Source organism: Felis catus, chromosome B1 (genome assembly GCF_018350175.1).
Source record: "Felis catus isolate Fca126 chromosome B1, F.catus_Fca126_mat1.0, whole genome shotgun sequence".
NCBI classification, from domain to species: domain Eukaryota; kingdom Metazoa; phylum Chordata; class Mammalia; order Carnivora; family Felidae; genus Felis; species Felis catus.
The window spans coordinates 134,383,196-134,404,553 of NC_058371.1; the positions used below are offsets into that span (position 1 = coordinate 134,383,196).

At 33.2% G+C, this 21,358-nt stretch overlaps 1 protein-coding gene across 9 annotated transcripts in view; it reads left to right on the forward strand.

Annotated features, from left to right (window-relative positions):
- MAPK10 (mitogen-activated protein kinase 10) overlaps nucleotides 1–21,358 on the forward strand; it is a 556,698-nt gene that overhangs the window by 475,515 nt on the left and 59,825 nt on the right. For 5 of the 9 annotated variants that reach the window (XM_045056133.1, XM_019829272.3, XM_045056134.1 and 2 more), the window contains one exon: nucleotides 720–791. The exons of 1 other annotated variant lie outside the window; for it this stretch is intronic. In XM_045056133.1, coding sequence (XP_044912068.1) covers nucleotides 720–791 — 72 coding nt within the window. Of the gene's footprint in view, nucleotides 1–719; nucleotides 869–10,729; nucleotides 10,802–21,358 lie in introns of those variants that run through there. 3 more of the 9 variants (XM_045056131.1, XM_045056130.1, XM_045056136.1) reach the window with 2 other exon arrangements.

A 21,358-nucleotide genomic window follows, 5' to 3' on the forward strand; every position in this document is an offset into this window, starting at 1 on the left:
CTTTAATACTTTTTTTCACTTTACTTCCAGATGACTCCTTTATATATGTGCTAATTGATCGTATCTTTATTTTTGAAATACTTCAAATAGAAACTAAAACTGATGTTTATTACAAGGATAACCTCTGAAGGAAAAACTAAGTCCTGAATACCAGGGATTCCAATACTTCTGCCTGTAAACCACGGTTCCTGCCATTTCGTAGTTTCTTGGATGTGCTTGCATGTACCTTATTTTGAACCAACCAACCAATCAAACAAACAAACAAACAAAACAAAGGGAACAAAAAAGCGGTTTTTGGTTGCCCTATTCCATGTAACTGAGTGTAATAGAAAATGGAAACAGCTACTCCTGTAGGTTGCTTAAGATTATTTTCTATATATCCTGCAAATAATAAAAAACCTCTTGGTGGCTTTTAGCCGCCACCCACCGTGGAGACACTTTTGGTTTATCTGCTGTTTTTCCGTATCACCCTTTTATGGCACTACAGAGGCAATCTAAGGTACCCATAAAGTAATTTTTAAAAATGAATTTGAGTTCTCATGCTAAACATTGTTAATGTAATATTACAGTGCTGGTTTTAATTTTGGGGCAACTTTTGGGGGGAGACAAAAATTGTACCTTCTAATGAAACTGTTCTTTTTCCTCCTCCTTCAGAGATCAATGATCTTAGTTAACTTTACTTTCCTCCCTTTTCTTCACTTCCCTCTCTCCTATTCTAGTGGATATATGGTCTGTGGGATGCATTATGGGAGAAATGGTTCGCCACAAAATCCTCTTTCCAGGAAGGGACTGTATCCTTGTACCTTTTGCTGCAGCTTTACCTGTTTTGTTCTCTCTCCCTTTAAACACATAATGATTTTACCAGGAGAGTAAAGATAGAAGCAAAAAGTTGGGTAAGTGGTGTATTTGTGATTTAAAAAAAAGTGATGATTTATATGATCTGACCAGTACTGAAGATTACCTACTGCAATGATTTGTTTTAATTAAATTTCAATGGGCTTTTTTTCCTTTAAATTATTTTCTTGTTTGTAACTCAAAATAGCAATGCTATTTTTTCATAAATAATAGAGGTCACCAAATCCCAAATTATTAAAATATCTTTGTAACTAGCAAAAGAAGTCACTCTTTGCAAGTATTTTCCATCTTTTTCCTAAAATCATTGTATGCTTCTTCAACATTTAGGCATAATAATTTCTCTCCTTGTTGATATCCTAAGCTTCTGTCTATAGTTTCATTGAATTGAATTACTCTTGACACTATATCCAGTCTTAAATAGGTCAATATAGCATATCCCCCTTAAAACATGAACTTCCACGTTTAAAAACCATAATTGTTATTCAAATTGCCAGAGATCAGGTGGGTTTGATATAAGTTTCTCTTACTTGACTTGGAGATATGACTGAGACACAGATAATCGCTTTTCCAATGAAATTTAGAATTTTAAAAAGCAGTGTTTATTCAAGTTCTACCCTTGAGTTCTGGGCTAGATTACAATAGAAATTTCTTGGAGAAATAGGTATGATTTAGAATTATTAAATGAGCTGATATGTTTCTAAAATGGCCCAAAGTTTACTCTCTAACAAAGTCACATATTAGTGTTTGTAATATATACATAATAAAGTTTACATATTAATAGAGAATATATTTTTATACATATAGAAATACCCTGCTAACACACAATAGTGCAAATCTAAATACAACAACAATTTCCAGTTTTAACAGTGATAATGCAATATTGAGTTCAGTATATTATTACATGAAATTGTTTTAGAAATTGGCAATAAACATGTGATCCATAACTATTAAATATTATATTTGGTTAACAAGAAAGCTGTATTAAGGAACTCTTTTATTATGTAAGATTATGACTGTTATTTAGTTGACTCAGTGAGAAGTTTATACCACTATGAGCACTCATTATGTAGATATTTATTTATTCTGCTGGATGTTAGTAAGATATTCTCTAAATTCCAATAATAAGGCAAGAGTAATGACATCTTCTAGGACTATACTGTCCAATAGGCAGCCACATGTGGCTATTCAGTATTTAAATTATGATGAGTCTGATTTGAGATATATTTTATACACAAAATGCATACTAGATTTTGAGGATATAAAAAGAAAGCATGTGAAACATCTCAATAATTTTTATATTGATTATTAAAATGATAATTCATTTTACTTTCATTTTATTTTAAATTATTTATATTTTGAGGATAAATTATATATCCAATGTAGTTGATGAGAACAATATTATAATTCACTTTCATATTTAAATGTACTGATTTCATATAAAAGTAGGATTGTGTGTATGTGTTTTCATCTTTGGAGTATATTTCAGACAAAAAAAGGGGAACTTCACAACACTCAAAGTGAAGTTGCACAGCTACATCTTTATAATGCCCTAGTTAGTGGAAGATAAGTCACAAAATATCTCATTTCCACATGACATTGTTGTTATAGGTCACTTGATCTCCATGTGGCTTGGTGCTCTGAGATCTAATATAGCTCTTCAGGCATTTATCAGGATTGCTTTTCTCCTCTTTTACTGGTATTAAATTTAAAAGCCAATACAATTAGAAAAAGTCAAAACATTTTCTAACCCAAGATATCCTTCAGAAAAAGAAGCAAACAAAGATAATAGCACCATATTGATAATTCTGTATTCTTCCAATAATTATTTTCTTGGAGACCTTTTTTTCCCTTTATTATAGTTTGTTTCAGGAAAATATTTGGAACTGACAGTAAATTGTGCTAAAATCAATACATAAAATATATATCCTTGATAAAAGTGATCCTAGAAATTGAATAAATTCCAACATAAAAATTTACATTATAAGGATTTGCATTCTGTATTCCTTTATCTCAGTGATGATCATATAAAATAATGGTCTTTGATAGCCTACTGCCCTATGTGATAATGAGCCTGCATACAGACCTAAAAGTCAATGGAAAAGTTACATGAAGACATTTATAGTGGAAAACATGTTGCTAAGTTAAATTTTACTTAAATATGAGTAAATAATTTACAGATAAAACGTGTTAGAAGAACTGCCATCTTTCTAGAAATGTTTCCATTTGTACTTAAATCCTTAGTTCATTTTACCTATAATTAAAATTATAATTTAATGTCTGAAGTCATGAAGACATTTAAAAATTAAACTAAACTGTAGTATCTTTATTAAACAGTGGATTACATGTACTCTGTATTTTTGAGTGGAATTGTTTCATTAATCTTTACATGAAGTTATTATAATTTTATGATTAGAGTTTCCCACCAACAATTGGGAGATCAGAGCATTGAATTAACTTCACTAACCATGGTGATTAGATACACATTTGGGGGTTGATGGAGTAATTATGGAGAGAAGAATCTTACCAATATTTTAGCATATTGAAAGATTCCAGCACTTACTGAAAGTAATATCAAAGCTTAGTATAGGCTATTTGACTACTTCTAAGATTTTTCAGAGACTTAAAAACAAAGCAATCATAAGTTCCTTTGACTTTCCCTTATAATTATTCAGAGTAATTTTTATTAAATTTCTCTGAGGCTGAAAAATTATATGGTAATATTCTATATTCATAATCATTATTCCCCTCTCTCCACAGAACTTTTTAACGTTCCTTTTCTTTATCTGAACCTATGACAAAAATATTAAAACACCTTGACAAACTGGGAAATCTTATGAAATTATCATTGATGACTGAAGTTTTAGCTATATGCCTAAATTAAAACTGTACTTGCATTTTGAGAAACACTGTGTACATTTCTTGGCTATTGATATGATCCAGATTATATCACAGGGTAGTTTCTTAATTAAGTATTGGCAAAACAAATACATTACATACATACATACATATTTCCTTTTCTGTTAATTTGCTATTTTTTAATATCCAAAGGACCATTTATAAAATATTTGTTTTTAATGTATTAATAGTTTAATTATACAAACACATACTATTATATACTCAATTTTTATTACAGTGTTATGATTAAAACCTATTTCATAGCATATTTATTGACATAATATATAGTATTACTAAAAATTCTTAGGCCCATGATAAATTTTGAGTTAGCAGTAAATATATGAGGTCCATTACTTTCTTTAAGAGTCCAACAATCATAAAAGAGGTTGTCAATGACTTTACATTTCATTCAGATTTTGTCTCTTTTAACAATAGTAGATAGTAAGGTTGATTTTTCTCATAATTTTTTTAAGGGATATTTAGTCACTGATTCCCTCACCCACCCCAAACCCCAAGCGGGGCATGCGGTGTTTTTGATTACTGAAGTCTCATAATACTGGTAGAATTTTCATATACTACAAATTCTTTCCTTAAGCCTACTTCTCTTAGATATATTCTTTTTACCTTTTTTCTTCCATTCTTCTTCAAATGGCCACACCTTCTTTGAGCAAGGCCTGTGAAGTCCTTCATCTAGAGTTCTTGGCCAGAGTTTCCTGGACCTACATGATATTAAAGATAGGCACACTGTATTCATTTGAAATTGCTAGACCTCAAGTATATTATCTCCAAATGATGCCAGATCTGATTGCTAAAATAGACCCCTTTGCATTTCCCTATGAAGACCTGAGAAATTCCAATTAGAATGAAAAGGATGTACATATAGACTTGCCAAGGAGCCAAGTTATTAAGGAACAGATAAATGATTTGCCAAAAGTATATTTGAATAAATAAAGAAAACATCCTCAAACTTAATGAATGTCATATCTTTTCTAACTGTGAACATGAAAATTAGGAATAATCAAAGTCAAGTGAATAAAAATTAGAGGTTGTGGATGATACTCATCTAATGCAGATAGAGATTCTTAATCCTTCTTACCTCTTTGAAATAACCATGCTTACTTTCTAATAAACTTTTGCAACTAATATATTACTATAATCTTTTACCTAATATTGAGATGGTACAAGATATGGCTTATGATTTAAGTAAAGTTGCAATGTAAGACTTCAGCCATTTTTTCATACCCATAAGCAAATGGCAGATAATCATGAACATGAGAAAAAATAAGACGTTTCACCTTTATTTCTCTGTACGTACTTGTTTGAAAGAATCTATTCTCACCATTAGTTTTACTACTATTTGATTATTATTATAAAACTATTTTATTGTTATTACTTTGAGAAAAATCTGAGTAAGACAGGAATCACTAGAGTCAGAGCTGGAGCTTGAGGTGGTCTGTAAAGATGGAAGGAGGACATAGTTACAGGGGGAAAATCTCTCACTCAGGAAGTTGAGACTAGGCCAGAGTCCACTAGAGGGCAGGATAAGGCATGAAGGTCATAAAAGGAGTTCAGAGAGATATAGTGCAAGGGGGCAGCAAGTGAGGACAGACTTCCAGAGTGGAACAGAAGGCAAGAAATTGAGGAGCTGGGCCTCCACTCCTTGATGTCTTGGAGAGGGGCTGCTGAGAGCCAGCATTCATAAAGCTCCACTAGGAGCTGGGACTAGGACTGCTCGGTCTCCCAGAGGCTCCCTGTCTCCCAGAAATGCATACAGACAGGTTTAAAAGCATGTTATTTTCCCCCTACCCCCCTACAGAGTTCTGTACATAGAGTTCTGTGAAATATTGAAGGGGAAGAACTACACAAATAATAAAACACATTCCTTAGTCATTACTGTGAAATTCTATTCAAATTGCCCTGGGCCCTGTTGGTCCTCAGGACAGAGTCCATGAGCAGTGTGTGGGACATTCTTTCTGCCTTCTGCAGTCAAATGAATGTCAAGTACGTACTGGAATAGGGCTCCAAGAACTGGCATCTAGTTCTGTTCACTTTGGTCATGTGACACCCCTAAACTTTAATTTACTTTGTAAAATACTTCCTTTCCCTGTCTTACAGGATTGCTGTGGTGATAAAAACATTAGATGTTTACAAACAGACACACACTTCTAAATACCTTCAAAGATAAGAAACACAATTTTAAAAAATATTTTTATTTTTGAGAGAGAGAGAGAGAGAGAGAGAGAGAGAGAGAGAGAGCTCCAGCACAAGTGGAGGAGGGGCAGAGGAGGGGGGATGGAGGATCTGAAGCTGGCTCAGCACTGACAGCACAGAGCCTGATGCAGGACCCAAACTCATGAACCATGAGATCGTGACCTGAGCTGAAGTCAGACACTTAAGCAACTGAGCCACCCAGGGGCTCCAAGAAGTACAGTTTTTATGTTATAAAGTTAATTAGTTTGGAGACACTCCAGCCCAAATAACCTTCAAATTGAATTAGATAAACTATTAAAAATGAAAATAACTAAGAGGCTACCCAGAATAAAATTTCTCTCAAATGATGAGAAACCAAAATTATCTGTGAAATTTTGACAACAATGAAAAGAAAGAAAAAGTTTGCTACTTACTAAAATACTTTTGTAACTTGATGTACAGAATGAAGTGAGGATACTTACATTGGTGAGCATGTGAGACATTTGGAGCCAGCATTTACTATTTGTTGATTAGAACATGAAAAACTTAAAGAAAAAGATATTTTTTTTTTCAAAATTAGGATATCTTTGAATTACTTATGTATGTACGCTACAGAATTACATGGATTTTGAAAGATGACATTTAAAATATTTTGGTACAGTAAAAAATTATTCAGTCTTTTTATGGGAAATATCTTATAAGTCTTTTAGCCTATAGCTTGGTTTATGATTTAATATAAAGCTAAAGTCTTCTCCTTTATGATAAGTTTCAATGGCTTTTTTTCTGTTTTGTAAAAAAAGCCAACCAGGAATACAAAATGTTTTAAATAATGGTTAAAAATTAATTATATTATGACATAGAAGTTATAAAACAAGAAAAGCAAGTTGAATGGGTAGACTCAAAGAAAAAATCTTGTTTTGATTTCTGCATATTTAGCGTTCTATAAATGTTATTTTTCTTATTCAGATTCACATGTGCAAAATATGTATGTTTCTTTAGTTTTTATAATTCCATCTTTTCACTGAAGTTTAAAACAATGTGCACTTGTTACATATATAAATGTATAACTTTTGAAACAAATTTTTCAAAGAAATGGTGCTGTGATATTAGAAAATTATATTAAATCTTCTTGCTATTATATTTTGAGGTATGCTTTACAAGAAAATTTATCAAAGCACATTTTCTGAATCCTATGCTAAGTGAAGAAATAGGTTAGGGAGAAAAGCAATGTGGTCTCACAATTGTGTTACCAGAGCCACAGAATCTCCTGGGTGGAAGACATTTACCAGGTTTCTGGATAGAAATTCACATAGTTCAAAAAATATTTCATTGTAGATTACAACCCAAGCCATTGGACAGAATGTGGAAATAGCAATATAATGCTTTCTTTATTTAGATTTAAGCTGCCAGGGCTTATGTTATATCACTTTTGTCTCTTGGCTAGAATAGAAAAGAGATAATTTAGCATAATCTAATGCCTGACAAATGATACAATGACACTTGAGATTTTCTCACTTAGATTTTCTCACCATAATTTAGTAAAACCAAAACTTACTTAACATCCCTTCTAGGGAAAGTGACTCAGTTTCTGAATGTCACAATTGCAAATGAATCTGCTTTCTGCCTATGGGAATACTGATGATGGGAGAGGAAATGTAATAAATCAGATTCATGAAAGCGCTGAGAATTCTAACTGGACAGCATTAGTGTATAAAACTCTTATGGAGACCCAAATACAGGCTGTCTCAGACAGCATCAAAATCCTACAGTAATTGAATTTGCTAATTTCTTCTCAGGTCTATGTACAATCAGTATTCAATGGAATATCTTGAAAATATCATAAAATAATATGATAAGTAGTTATGTATATTAGCTGAGGGAAGGCTTACCACCAACCCCCACTTCTCCGTTCCAACAAGATTTAGTATCAAATTCTTTTATTACCTATTTCTTGTTTTAGTTGTGATGAATAATTCACAAAATCTGATGCAAGGACTTTATCTTGAGAAATAATCGTATCTTCAGTGTACAAAAATCCATATAAATTCATGTGCATATATAATACTTTTGTAATTCATAGTAATAAAGCTTATCATTTCTAGACACAAAGCTTAGAACTTAGGTGGCATAAACATGGATAATCTGTAAGAATAATGAATAGCGAGTAAAGTTAAATGGGAATGGAAATTGGAAAAATCTCCACGGTATTGTTTCTCAGAAAAGATACTTTAAAATAGAGAAAATAGAACTCATTATATTAATCGATAGTTCATATCTAAAGTTTGTATCTCTGCGTTATTTTTATGACAAGCTTTATGGTCTATTAACTGTATTTTGGATTCTGACATAAAGATAAATTTCCAAAGATGGTCTTCTTTTACTTTGAAATATCTAGATATTGCAAAACCACACAAAGAACAACTGGGAGATATACCAGTTATTGATACCAGTTATTAAACCAACAACTGTCTAGAACCACTTGAAACTGAAGCAACACAAGGACTTAAGATTCCATTTCGATCACCTGTTGTTACGGTTATTGCTGTTGTTTAAAGGCATATATGAGGAGATGAAAAATCAAGGGATTTTAGTCTGAAAGATAAAAATTTGCCAGTTTTAGGAGAACAGTGGTCAAGGATCATAGGCTATATTAACATAATTTAAGATGGTTATTTAGATGAGGAAGCAGGGTAATTGCTATTTCAATAATGGAAAGAAGTTCCATAGAATCAGCTGTGATTGAGTATGTGGAATGCCTTTCCAAGTGGTTTTAAGAGTGAAAGGATCACCCAGTGAATGGTGGGTGATCCTTGGAAAGATTTCTTTATTACATCTAAATATAATATTAAATAAATATTAAATAAATAAACCTTTCCAGAATATATTTAATTACAGTATATAAGTCATACTTACCATGTACCAGGCAATGTAGAAGGATCTTTACCAGGCATAATCCTTTCAAGCCTTTTAAAAAATTCTACATGATAAATACTATTTACCATCTGCATTTTAGAAGATGAAATTTATATTTAGAGACTGAAGTAACTTGACCAAGGTTATAGAGTTAAAAGAGCAATGGAATTGGTTCTGCAGAAGAAAAAAAATGAGATAATATAGAAGAGATTTTTTTGCATTAAATAAAAAATAAAAATAGATGTTTTCTAACTCCCAGATAGATACTCTCAGATTCTGTTTGTGGCAGAAGCCACTTTTTCCAAGTGTTTAAATGGATGCAGGCAAGAGAAAATCCTGCTTATTGAGTTTATTAGCTCTCTCTGTTTTTTTGTCTGTGTCTTCCACAATATCTATACAAATAGATATAATGTAAATAGCAACTTAGACTGGTCACTTTGGACAGTATGATAAGAATACTTGCAATTCCAAAACAAATTCATTTTCAGACACCTTTTTCTTTGTTTCTTTCATCAAAGATTCTCACAATACCAACCTCTTGTGAGATGGATAATTATCCGTAATTACAAATGCGTTAATGATAAAGGGATGCACAACTGTTTGCTCTATCTTTCCCTGATATTTTTGCATGTCACTTGCTTTCCTAAAATGGAAGCAAAACAAATTTGCTTCTCTTGGTATGCTTATCACCTTCAAATCTGTAACCATTTCTTTGCAGTGATCACTCCGTTTAGGTGTTAAGTCAAACAATGGAAACTTTGAGTTTAACCTGAGTGAGATTTTCACATTGGAAAGAATCTCATGAGGAATTCTTTTAGGTCACTGCCAAATTACAAAATGTAATTTGAAGAGTAAGTGGAGCAAAATTATAGTGTACTGCTATTTTAATGCCCTTCCCTATTTGCTCCCCCTCATCATCCCTTATTCCTCTAGGTTATTTTCCCCCTTAAGAATGACCTATCTCTCCTTCTGACTTTTCAGTAGGAACACGTGAGTAACCAAGTATGGTTAAAGAAAGAGATTTTACTTTCTTGCTTCGCCTTTTCCCATTTTGCCCCTCCCTGTGTACCCTCTGTCCCGGCTTATGGGTTTTAAGTTCTGGATGATAACTGGCAATAGGAGAGAAACCATCATAATTTCACCTTGAATTCCAGGTTTCTTTGGATTCATAGTCTCAGCAGTGTCAGCACTTAAATCATGTTGTTGATTTCATGTAGAACCATCCTGTTTTGAAAGCCAGTGTTTCTTACCATTATAAAGCAACCATGTGTATAAGAATAAGACAAGACTTCCTGTTTAGAAACATGTCCCTTTGATGGGAGTCAATGAAACCGAGCCAGCATATTTAGAAATATTCATTCTTGAACTGGCATTTTGCTTCCGGATATTTATTCATATTTATAAATAAGAGTAAATGTGTTTTGTAAAAGAAACCCTTTCTTTTGAGGTTGCTGGCAGCTCAGCTTTTTTTTTTCAAATATGGTATATGAAAGAATAAAAAAGAAACCAGTTTGCATGTTTCCCATATTAACACAATCTAGAATAATTTACAATACGAATAAGTAGGATTCTAGGAGATGAATGCAAATTAGACCTTTTAAATCAGAAACTAAATTAATCATTGAATTATAATTGCAAAGTAATATTATCATACATTAAGTAGTATTGAGTTAATTCAGTTGCATAGCAGAGAGGGCCCTGACTTGTGTTCTTCCCACTTCAATGTTTTAAGACACTAATGATCTTAAGACTGGCCTCTTAGCCAGTCAGTAAAAGGTCAGACCATTGCTCTATCGCATGAGTAACCAAGTGTTTTCATTTATTTGCTGTTCTATTCCTATCTTCTTGTTTATCTTCATTTCATTTTTGTTTTCAGTTGACATGTGGTCAGTAGGGTGCATCATGGGAGAAATGATAAAAGGTGCAGTGCTCTTTCCTGGCACTGATCGTATCCTTCTTAGCAGCCAGTGGTCTCTATGGGTATCTTTCTCAATCAGTTCCCTTTGGTCTCAAACACAACACTGCTGATGGTATATATTCACTGCCTTTGGTCCTAAGAGACTCCAATGTCAAATATTTACCAGCTGGCATCATGGTAGAGTAACCTTGCCTCCTAGCTAGATCTTATGGGGATAATACACTATCAAATATGAAACATTCAGCATGCTTTCAAAAGGTCTGCCTTAAAATTCAGTCCTATGAAACTTGTAACAGTGATATGCTCTTCTCTATTGTTTTTTTGTTGTAGATGTCTTAAAATTAAGTTATATTCATAGCTAGATAATAAATGACAAAATATTTCAGCTTTAAGACTGGAGATTTATTCTTTTAAGAAATATTCACTTGACACGGAAATCTTTTTTTTTTTTAATTTTTATGTTTATTTATTTTTGACAGACAGAGACAGAGCACAAATGGGGGAAGGGGAGAGAGAGAGGGAGATACAGAATCCCAAACAGGCTCCAGGCTCTGAGCTTTGACATGGAAATCTTTAATCAGTTAGATTTATTTTCACCCTCAAATACGATAGGTTTATTTTAACATATATTCATGCATGCATATGAGTTTCGTTTTAAGATTAACCTCTTTCAAAATTTTTTCTGTCATTTACTTCATTTCTAGGAATAATAGATCCAATTCCTTGTTCTTATTTTGTCTACATTAACAAGTGCAAAAATTAAAACCTCATTAATTAATAATGATTATATAAAATATCTGAAGAAACAAATTTGTATCAATTGAATAAGTAAATCTTCTGTTAGGATACCAGAGGCTCTGCAGCATTAAATAGATACAGACAATGTGTTATTAGCATATGGGTGTATAATAATCTATTTCCTTAAGTTAAATATTTTCTTACACTCAAGTCACTTATAAAGATATTATGTCCTCATCAAACTGAGGATAAAACCTCTGCTTATATGACCATGATTCAAAAATCAAATCAAATCTATAATAATGGGGTTTTAATATATAATTAATAGAAACTTAGTTACTAATGTAGTGTATCCTAACGATATTATGATTAACTATTAGCTTTGGGGATTAATATATTACTTATATGGATATATGTAGTTTCATATATATATTCTCTGTATGTATTAAAAAACCAGTTTGGGAAATGACTGTGTTAGGCACTCAATTAATTTTTTTCAGTGAAAGAACTAGCCTAAAATGTTTTATTCAGTAAGAAATAAAGCTACACTGTTTTTCTCCTATTCTTTTTTCTAGTCTTAAATATGACACACATTTTTTTTTAATTTTTTTTAACGTTTTTATTTATTTTTGAGACAGAGGGAGACAGAGCATGAAGGGGGGAGGGGCAGAGAGAGAAGGAGACACAGAATCGGAAGCAGGCTCCAGGCCCTGAGCCATCAGCCCAGAGCCTGACGCGGGGCTCGAACTCATGGACCGTGAGATCGTGACCTGAGCTGAAGTCGGACGCTTAACGGACTGCGCCACCCAGGCGCCCCAACACACATTATTTTTAAAGTTTTTCTATCTATACTGCAGTTTTGTCTTCTACATATACATTTTATTACATAACATCTATAAATTTGCCACATTCTTGTCTATGTAATTGCTGTTTAAAAATAAGTTGGCCTGATAAAAACTAAATTCCTTCAGATTTCTAAAAAAAAAAAAAAAACAGGGTTTCTTTAATTCCAAAGGATTTTAAACTTTACTTTGGTCTTTGGACATGAACATGAAACAGTTAAGTTTTGGCTAATTTTAGGCATTTAATTAAAATGAACTCAATCTGTTGACTTTGTACTCTGCTTTTTCAGAAGTTCATTGTGGTAGAATAATCAATGACTGAAACAAATATTTCCCACCTCTAAATTAAAATGATTGATTTTCATTACTTTCCTTACATTTTCTATTTAAAGATCAAATCAGATTTCCACAACTGAGTTATTAAGTACAGATTAACAGTTCTTAGAATCCATTTCTTGGGAGAAGTTGCTTGGATATCATTTCTAACTTGGGTATTAAGATCCCTTATAAGTTTTTCATTCTTTCTCATTGCCAAGTAGTATTCCATTGTGTATATAAACCAATTTGACAATAAATTTTATAATAAAAATATCCCTTATAAGTAAAGCTTTAGGCTGCTACTAATGTTAAAGTCTCATATGAGATGCCCTTTCAATGCCTGAGCTTGGTATTTTTATATTGAGTTATTTCTGGATTTCTTCTTATAGGGATAACATTCCTGAAGGATAAATGGTAATTATTTTCTAAAGTGGCCCCTCTGAGTGTAAGAGGTGGTCTTTTAATGATTTCAAACATATTGGTTTAAGTTTAAATCAGTCTTTTTCAAGCAAACAAATTATGAACTGAATATCATAAACTCTTAAAATGCAAGACAAATTATTTTTTAAATTCTCTATTATTAGAAATAAGTTATCTGAAGAATAATAAAATTATGTCTAAGTTAATTAGCTAAATAGAACCTTTAAAATGGAGTTAGTAGTATACAATATGTATATTATACATCTATACAATCCATCATTAGAAGTTGTATTATTTTAATCAACATATCCTCACTTATGTGAAGACATTCTCAAAATAAATGCTAAAAGTCCTTGTGATATGAGTCATACAAATCTTCTTCTTTTATAAATCAATTCAACAGCAAAACTTAAGATATTAATAAGGCCTTATACCCTTTACTTTTTATTTCTAAAAGAGTTCAACACATTATTTTTAGCATTGAGAAATTTAGATAGCTAAAAGCAGTTCTTTTTTTTTAATGTTTACTTTTGAGAGAGAGAGAGAGAGAGAGAGAGGCATGTGCGCTCACATGCAAGTGGGGGAGGGACAGAGAGAGAGGGGGACAGAGGATCTGAAGCAGGCTTTCTACTGACAGCACAGAGCCCCATGTGGGGCTGGAACTCACTAACGGTGAGGTCATGACCTGATTTGAAGTAGGACACTTCACCGACTGAGTCACCCAGGCAGCCCTAAAAGCAGTTCTTAAAATGTTGTATATTTACATGCCACTTAATTGTTAAATGTATTTTAATATATATTAATTGAATTTTATTCAAATCAAATGTTTTTAACTGTAGAAGAATCAGAACTCAACTACTGAGATGCTTCTGGGAAATCTAAAGAATTTCATCATGGCAGAAATATTTACTGTAAACATTAAAAAATATTTTATATTAAATGAGTGACTTAGTATTAAATATATAGCTTTTGGATAAGATTAATAAAATGAACACATATATACTACCACTCAGATTAAAAAACAGAACTTTGAATGTCTTTGTGTGCTTCTCCCCTGTCATTTCCTCCTTTCTCCCTGGAGGTCATCACATCCTAAATATATGTTTTTACAGTCTTCTTGACTTCCCTTATATTTTTTACCACAGGTAAATTTATCCCTAAACAACATATGGTTTAGCTTTATGTGTTTTACATATGGCACAAGTCACATTATTTTTGCTACTTGTTTTTTTTGAAGTTAACATTGTAGTTTTGAGATTTTTTCATGTTAATTCATCAGTTCATTTTCATTGCTGTAAAGTAGTCCAGTCTCTGAATATATTCATAGCTTCATTGTTTATAAAAGTAAACGCAAAAACAAAAACTGGATAATCCAAAGCCTATTTGTAGGAGAGTAAATTCACTGGGCTACTTTTATTTTTATAGTTCATGCATTTTTAGGTCTTCAGAATCCTTTGATGCCTTTATATTCTCTTGTAACTTTACTATGAATGTTTTAAAGTTTAATCTTTTACATTTAAGCCTTTAGCTCACTTGGAATTTATTTTTGTGTATGATGTTAAAGAGAGATCTAATTTATTTTATTTCAGTTCCACTTATTGACTAGCTTATTCTTTCTTTACTTGTCTATAATGCTGTCTCTCTCAAATTTCCACATATTGAGGGAAGGGGTATTCTGGGATGCTGGGCTCTATATTCTGTTCACTGGACTGTTTGTCTATTTTGTATCACTATTACCCTTTCTTAATACAAATGTTTATTGTGTACTTATATCAGGTAAGGTAAACCTCACCTTTATTGTTTTCTTCAGAAGTATCTTAGCTATTAATGAATCATTGATTTTCCATAAACATTTTAGAATTGGCTTGCTAAGATGTCTATTGGTATTTATACTGAAACTGTGTTAAGTCTATAGATCAATATGTGGAGAATTGGCTATTTAAATTTTTTTTTTTAATGTTTATTTATTTTTGAGACGGAGACAGAGCACTAGTGGGGGAGGGTCAGAGAGAGAGGGAGACACAGAATCTGAAACAGGCTCCAGGCTCTGAGTTGTCAGCACAGAGCCCAACGCGGGGCTCGAACCCACCAACTGTGAGATCATGACTTGAGCCGAAGTTGGCCGCTTAACCGACTGAGCCACCGAGGTGCCCCAAGAATTGGATATTTTAATTTAGATAATTTTTTTTCTTTCTCCTGAACACTCAAGGATCTTAGCACAAACTAATTTAGATCATTACTGTACCAACTTAAATATACCCAGTGTTTACTTCTTTTTCTTTAACCTCATACATTGACAATATTATAATATTATTGCACACAGTTAGAATTTGTTTAGATTCACCTTGATATGAAAGAATTCTATAATTTTCTTGGTTTTACCACTACTTCTTGCAATTTGGCCCTTTATTTATTTTTTTTTTTTAATTTTTTTTTCCCAACGTTTTTTATTTATTTTTGGGACAGAGAGAGACAGAGCATGAACGGGGGAGGGGCAGAGAGAGAGAGAGAGACACATAGAATCGGAAACAGGCTCCAGGCTCGGAGCCATCAGCCCAGAGCCTGACACGGGGCTCCAACTCCCGGACCGCGAGATCGTGACCTGGCTGAAGTCGGACGCTCAACCGACTGCACCACCCAGGCGCCCCTTTGGCCCTTTATTCTAAGATTATTTTCCTTCTTTCAACATTAAAAATCAGCTTTGTTCTTCCACATCGACAACAATTTACATGAAAATAAAAATATGGGGGCGCCTGGGTGGCGCAGTCGGTTGAGCGTCCGACTTCAGCCAGGTCACGATCTCGCGGTCCGGGAGTTCGAGCCCCGCGTCAGGCTCTGGGCTGATGGCTCGGAGCCTGGAGCCTGTTTCCGATTCTGTGTCTCTCTCTCTCTCTCTCTCTGCCCCTCCCCCGTTCATGCTCTGTCTCTCTCTGTCCCAAAAATAAATAAACGTTGAAAAAAAAATTTAAAAAAAGAAAATAAAAATATGAATATAATGCCTGTTACAGTAATATTAAATCAAATAAAATACACCTCTGGTTTCCAGTTCCACATTTAAGAAGCTTGGAAGTAGTCACTTCATCCTAACAAGATGTAAAAAGTCTAAATAGATTGAAAATCATCAACACTCTTTGATCTGTAAGGGAGGGGAAGACATAGAGAAAACTACTGCTCCCCACCGTTAGAGAAACAGGCTAATATAGGGTTTCATGTCAAGGGTAGAAAAATCTGAACTATAATTGACAAACTTCTAGAAACTCAGTGTGGACAACTCTCAGATTTAAAAACTCCAGGGAGAGTCAGTCGCATGGAACCACAACATTGTTAGATTTACGTCCAGGAACTTGATCAGGTTCCTACAGAAAATATGAGAGAAAGATCACCTCATTTTTCCTATAGTGGGGAGGGAAAAAGAATCAATTTTAAATACACAAGGACAATCTGTTTTTGTTTGTTTGTTTTAATTTTTTTTAATGTTTATTTATTTTTGAGACAGAGACAGACAGAGCATGAACAGGGGAGGGTCAGAGAGAGAAGGAGGCACAGAATGTGAAACAGGCTCCAGGCTCCCAGCTGTCAGCACAAAGCCCCACGCGGGGTTCGAACTCACGGACTGTGAGATCATGACCTGAGCCAAAGTCAGCCGCTTAACCGACTGAGCCACCCAGGCGCCCCGGACAATCTGTATTTCTAATTTCTTTCTTTTTTTTTTTTTAACCTTTATTGAGTTTTTAAATTTTAATTCCAGTAGAATCAACAATGTTCTATTAGTTTCAGTGTATAATATAGTGATTCAAAAATTCTATACATTACTCAGTGCTCTTCATGATTTGTTTACTCTTTAATACCCATCACCTATTTCACCCATCCCCTCACCCACCTCCCCTCTGATAACCATGAGTGTGTTCTCTATAGTTAAGGATTCGTTTCTTGGTTTGTCTCCCTCTCTTTTTTCCCTTTGCTCATTTGTTTTTCTAAATTCCACATATGAATGAAATCATATTTGACTCTCTGACTGACTTATTTTGCTTAGCATTATCCTCTCTAGCTCTATCCATGTCATTGCAAATGGCAAGATTTCATTCTTTTTAATAGCTGAATAATATTACATTGTATACACCACTTACTTATCCATTCATCTATGAATTAATATTTGGGCTGCTACCATAATTTGGCCATTGTAAATCATGCTATAATAAACATAGGGGTGCATGTATCTGTTTGAATTATTATTTTTATTTTTTTGGTAAATACCTAGTAGTGCAATTACTGGATCATAGAGTAGTTCTATTTTTAACTTTTTGAGGAAACTCATTACTGTTTTTCACAGAGGCTGTACATTTTGCATTCTCACCAACAGTGCATGAGAATTCCCATTTCTGTACATCCTCACCAACACTTGTTTCTTGTGTTGTTGATTTTAGCCATTCTGACAGGTATGAGGTGACATCTCATTGTAGTTATGATTTGCATTTCCCTGATGATTAGTAATGTTGAGCATCTTTTCATGTGTCTGTTGGTCATCTATGTATCTTCTTTGGAAAAATGTCTGTTCATTTCTTCTTCCTGTTTTTAAGTTGGATTATTTGTTTTTGAGTGTTGAATTATATCAGTTCTTTATGTATTTGGGGTACAAACCCTTCATCCGATGTGTCATTTGCAAATATCTTCTTCCATTCAGTAGTTGCCTTTTAGTTTTGTTGATTGTTTCCTTTGCTGTGCAGAAGACTTTCATTTTGATGTAGTTTTAATAATTTATTTTTGCTTTTTTTTCCCTTGATTTGGGAGACATATCTAGAAAAATGTTGCTATGGTTGATATCAGAGACATTACTGCCTGTGCTCCCCTCTAGGATTTTTATGATTTCAGGTCTCACATTTAGCTCTTCAGTCCATCTTGAATTTATTTTTGTGTACGGTGTAAGAAAGTGATCTAGTTTCACTCTTTTGCATGTGGCTGTCCAGTTTTCCCAATACCATTTGTTGAAGAAACTGTCTTTTCCTTATTGCATATTCTTTCCTCTTTTTTCAAATTGACCATATAATTGTGGATTTATTTCTGGCTTTTACTTTTTTAATATTTATGTATTTATTTTTGAGAGAGAGAGAACAGGAGAGCAGGGAAGGGGCAGAGAGAGAGAGAAGAGAGAGAGAATCCCAAGCCGACCTTGTGCTGTCAGTGCAGAGCCCCATGCAGGGCTCAAACTCACAACCATGAGAATCGTGACCTGGAAATCAAGAGTCAGATGCCCAATGAACTGAGCCACCCAGATGCCCTATTTCTAGTTTTCTATTATGTTCTGTTGATCTATGTGTCTATTTTTGTGCTGGTACCATACTGCTTTGATTACTACAGCTTTGTAGTATAACTTGAAGTCTGGAATTATGATACCTTCAGTCTTGTTTTTTTCTTTTTCAAGATTGCTTTGGCTATTGGGGGTCTTTTGTGGCTCCATACAGATTTTAGGATTATTTGTTCCAGTTCTGTGAAAAATACTCTTGGTATTTTGATAGGAATTACATTAAATCTGTAGATTGCTTTAGGTAGTATAAACATTTTAACAATATTTGTTCTTCCAGTCCATGAGCATGAACTGTCTTTTTATTTCTTTGCATTATCTTCATTTTCTTTCATTAGTGTTTTATAGTTTTCAGAGTATAGGTCTTTCACCTCTTTAGTTAGGTTTGTTCCTAGGTAGTTTATTATTTTTGGTGCAGTTGTAAATGGGATTATTTTCTTAATTTCTCTTTCTGCTGCTCGTTTTTAGTGATTTCTGTTCAGTGTACAGATTTCTGTACATTGATTTTGTATCCTGTGACTTTACTAGTGAATCCATTTGTCAGTTCTAGTAGTTTTTTTGGTGGAGTCTTTCAGGTTTTCTATTTATAGTGTCCTGTTATCTGCAAATAGTGAACGTTTTACTTCTTCTTTACTAATCTGGATGCCTTTTATTTCTTTTTGTTTGATTGCTGCAGCTAGGACTTCCAGTACTATGTTGAATAAAGGTGATGAGAGTGGACATTCTTGTCTTGTTTCTGACCTTAGGGGAAAAGCTCTCACTTTTTCCCCATTGAGGATATATTAGCTGTGAGTCTTTCATATATGGCCTTTATTATGTTGAGGTGTGTTCCCTCTAAATCTATTTTGTTGAGGGTTTTTGTCATGAATGGATATTGTACTTTGTTAAATGCTTTTCTGTGCCTATTGATATGATCATATAGTTTTTATCCTTTCTCTTATTGATGTGATATATTTTGACATCATTTTCTCACTCCTCAAGAACACCCTTTGAAAGTCCTTTAGTAAAAGTCTTTGATGATGAAACTTTTTTTTTTTTTTTGAGTTTCCCTTACTTAAAAGATAGTTTTTTTGGATACAGAATTACAGATTAGTAAGTTGTTTTCTTTTGGCATTTTAAAGATACTCTTCTCCTGGCTTTTTGTTTCCAATATTGCTGGTGAATAATTAGCTGTCCATTTGATAGTCATATTTGAATATAGTCTGTCCTTTCTCTCTGCCTTCATTTAGGATTTTTTCCTTTGTCTTTGGTTATTTGCTGTTTCTCTACCATGTAATTAAGTATAAATTTATTTTCTTTCCTTTATTTTTTTCTTTTCTTTTCTTGGAATTTCTGTTTTCATTTTTTAAAATATTTTCAGTGTCCTATTCTTTACATATCTCCATTATAAAACTCTGGTTGAACTTAAAGTAGACATTCACTTATTCAACAAATATTACTAAATATGTGCTGGGAACTTTTTGTTTCCAGAGATATATCAGTAAACAAACTGACTGAAATCCTTGTTGTCATGAGATTTCTGATAAAAGGCACTGTATTGAAGGGATTATAAATAGGAATAAGAGGGTCAAAGTACTAGGATGGGGGCAGAGATAGTCTCCTTTTGTTTTTTAACTTTAAGCATAAAATGTTTTCTCAAGTGTGCCTTAAATGGCATTGTTTTCTTGATCTCATATAAACCTGATTGTCCCTTCTTAATCTCCCTTTTGTTATATGTAGTGTTATACCCAGAAATGGATTTAATCAAAGGGTCTCAAATAAGAGACTATAGTTTTCCGAAACTCTCCTTAAATAGAATTTTATATTTCTGTTTAGTGTTAGTTGTTTTATTACCACCTTTGTCTGAAGACACCTGGGTAGCTCTGTCAGTTAAGGGTCCAACTTCAGCTCACTCAGATCATGATCTCACAATTCGTGAGTTCAAGCCCCACATCAGGCTCTGTGCTGACAGCTCAGAGCCTGGAGCCTGCTTTGGATTCTGTGTTTCCCTCTCTCTCTGCCCCTCCCCTACTCATGCTCTCTCTCTCTCTCTCTCTCTCTCTCTCTCAAAAATAAACATTAAAAAGATTTAAAGCCATTGTATTTACCATTTTGAAAAGTTCTTTTTTCAGCTCTATTTTTCAGCTATAAAGTATAGAAGCCAAATTATCTCCAAGATCTCTTACCAGTTTCAAACTATAGATAGTGTCAGATCCAGCCTTTAAGAGGCCAGGATATCATAGCTTGAGGAAGGTGTTTTGTAAAAACAATAATTTATTTATATTACAAATATCAAATTAGGTACAGAGTCTTATAAGGGATTTGTGCAAATGAGAGTCCCCAAAGATAAACCTTCAATAGCTTAATAAATATTCAACTGTTGTGACAACATATTAATATAGATTGGATTTGCTTATATGTGAAATGTCTCTTCATTTTTTGCTTTGTAAGGGAAATACAGATTACAGTAATAAATACACTTATAAGACAAAATGGACTATGCTGAAATCCATATACATCATGCTTCAGATATCAGCCTTTGGATGTTCTGTGTCCTATGGTATTCCATTCACAGCCTGTTGCCAGGGAACGAATAGCCTTTACTCAAATGGTTAGCTTTGAGGTTTTTAATGCATTTTGGCTCATAATATTTCTTCTTCCTGTGCCCATTTATAATGAAAACAAATGTTAGTTACTATTGTGCATTAAGTCACTTATTCATATTTCGTGTTACTAAGGTTGGAGGGGGACTTTTGAGAAAAAAAGAACATTTTCAAATAAAAAAAGCGTGAAAAGAATTTTAAGTAATAAAACAGCTCAAGACATAACCATGAAAATCTGGATCCAGAACTACGTCCTATGTGTTTATATATATTTCTATTCTCGTCTTTAAAATTGTCCTAAGTAGTAAGAATTCTTTTGAGGGCAAATTTTATCATAGAGAAATAGAGTAATTATTGAATTAAACAGTCTATATTTTGAATCTTATAT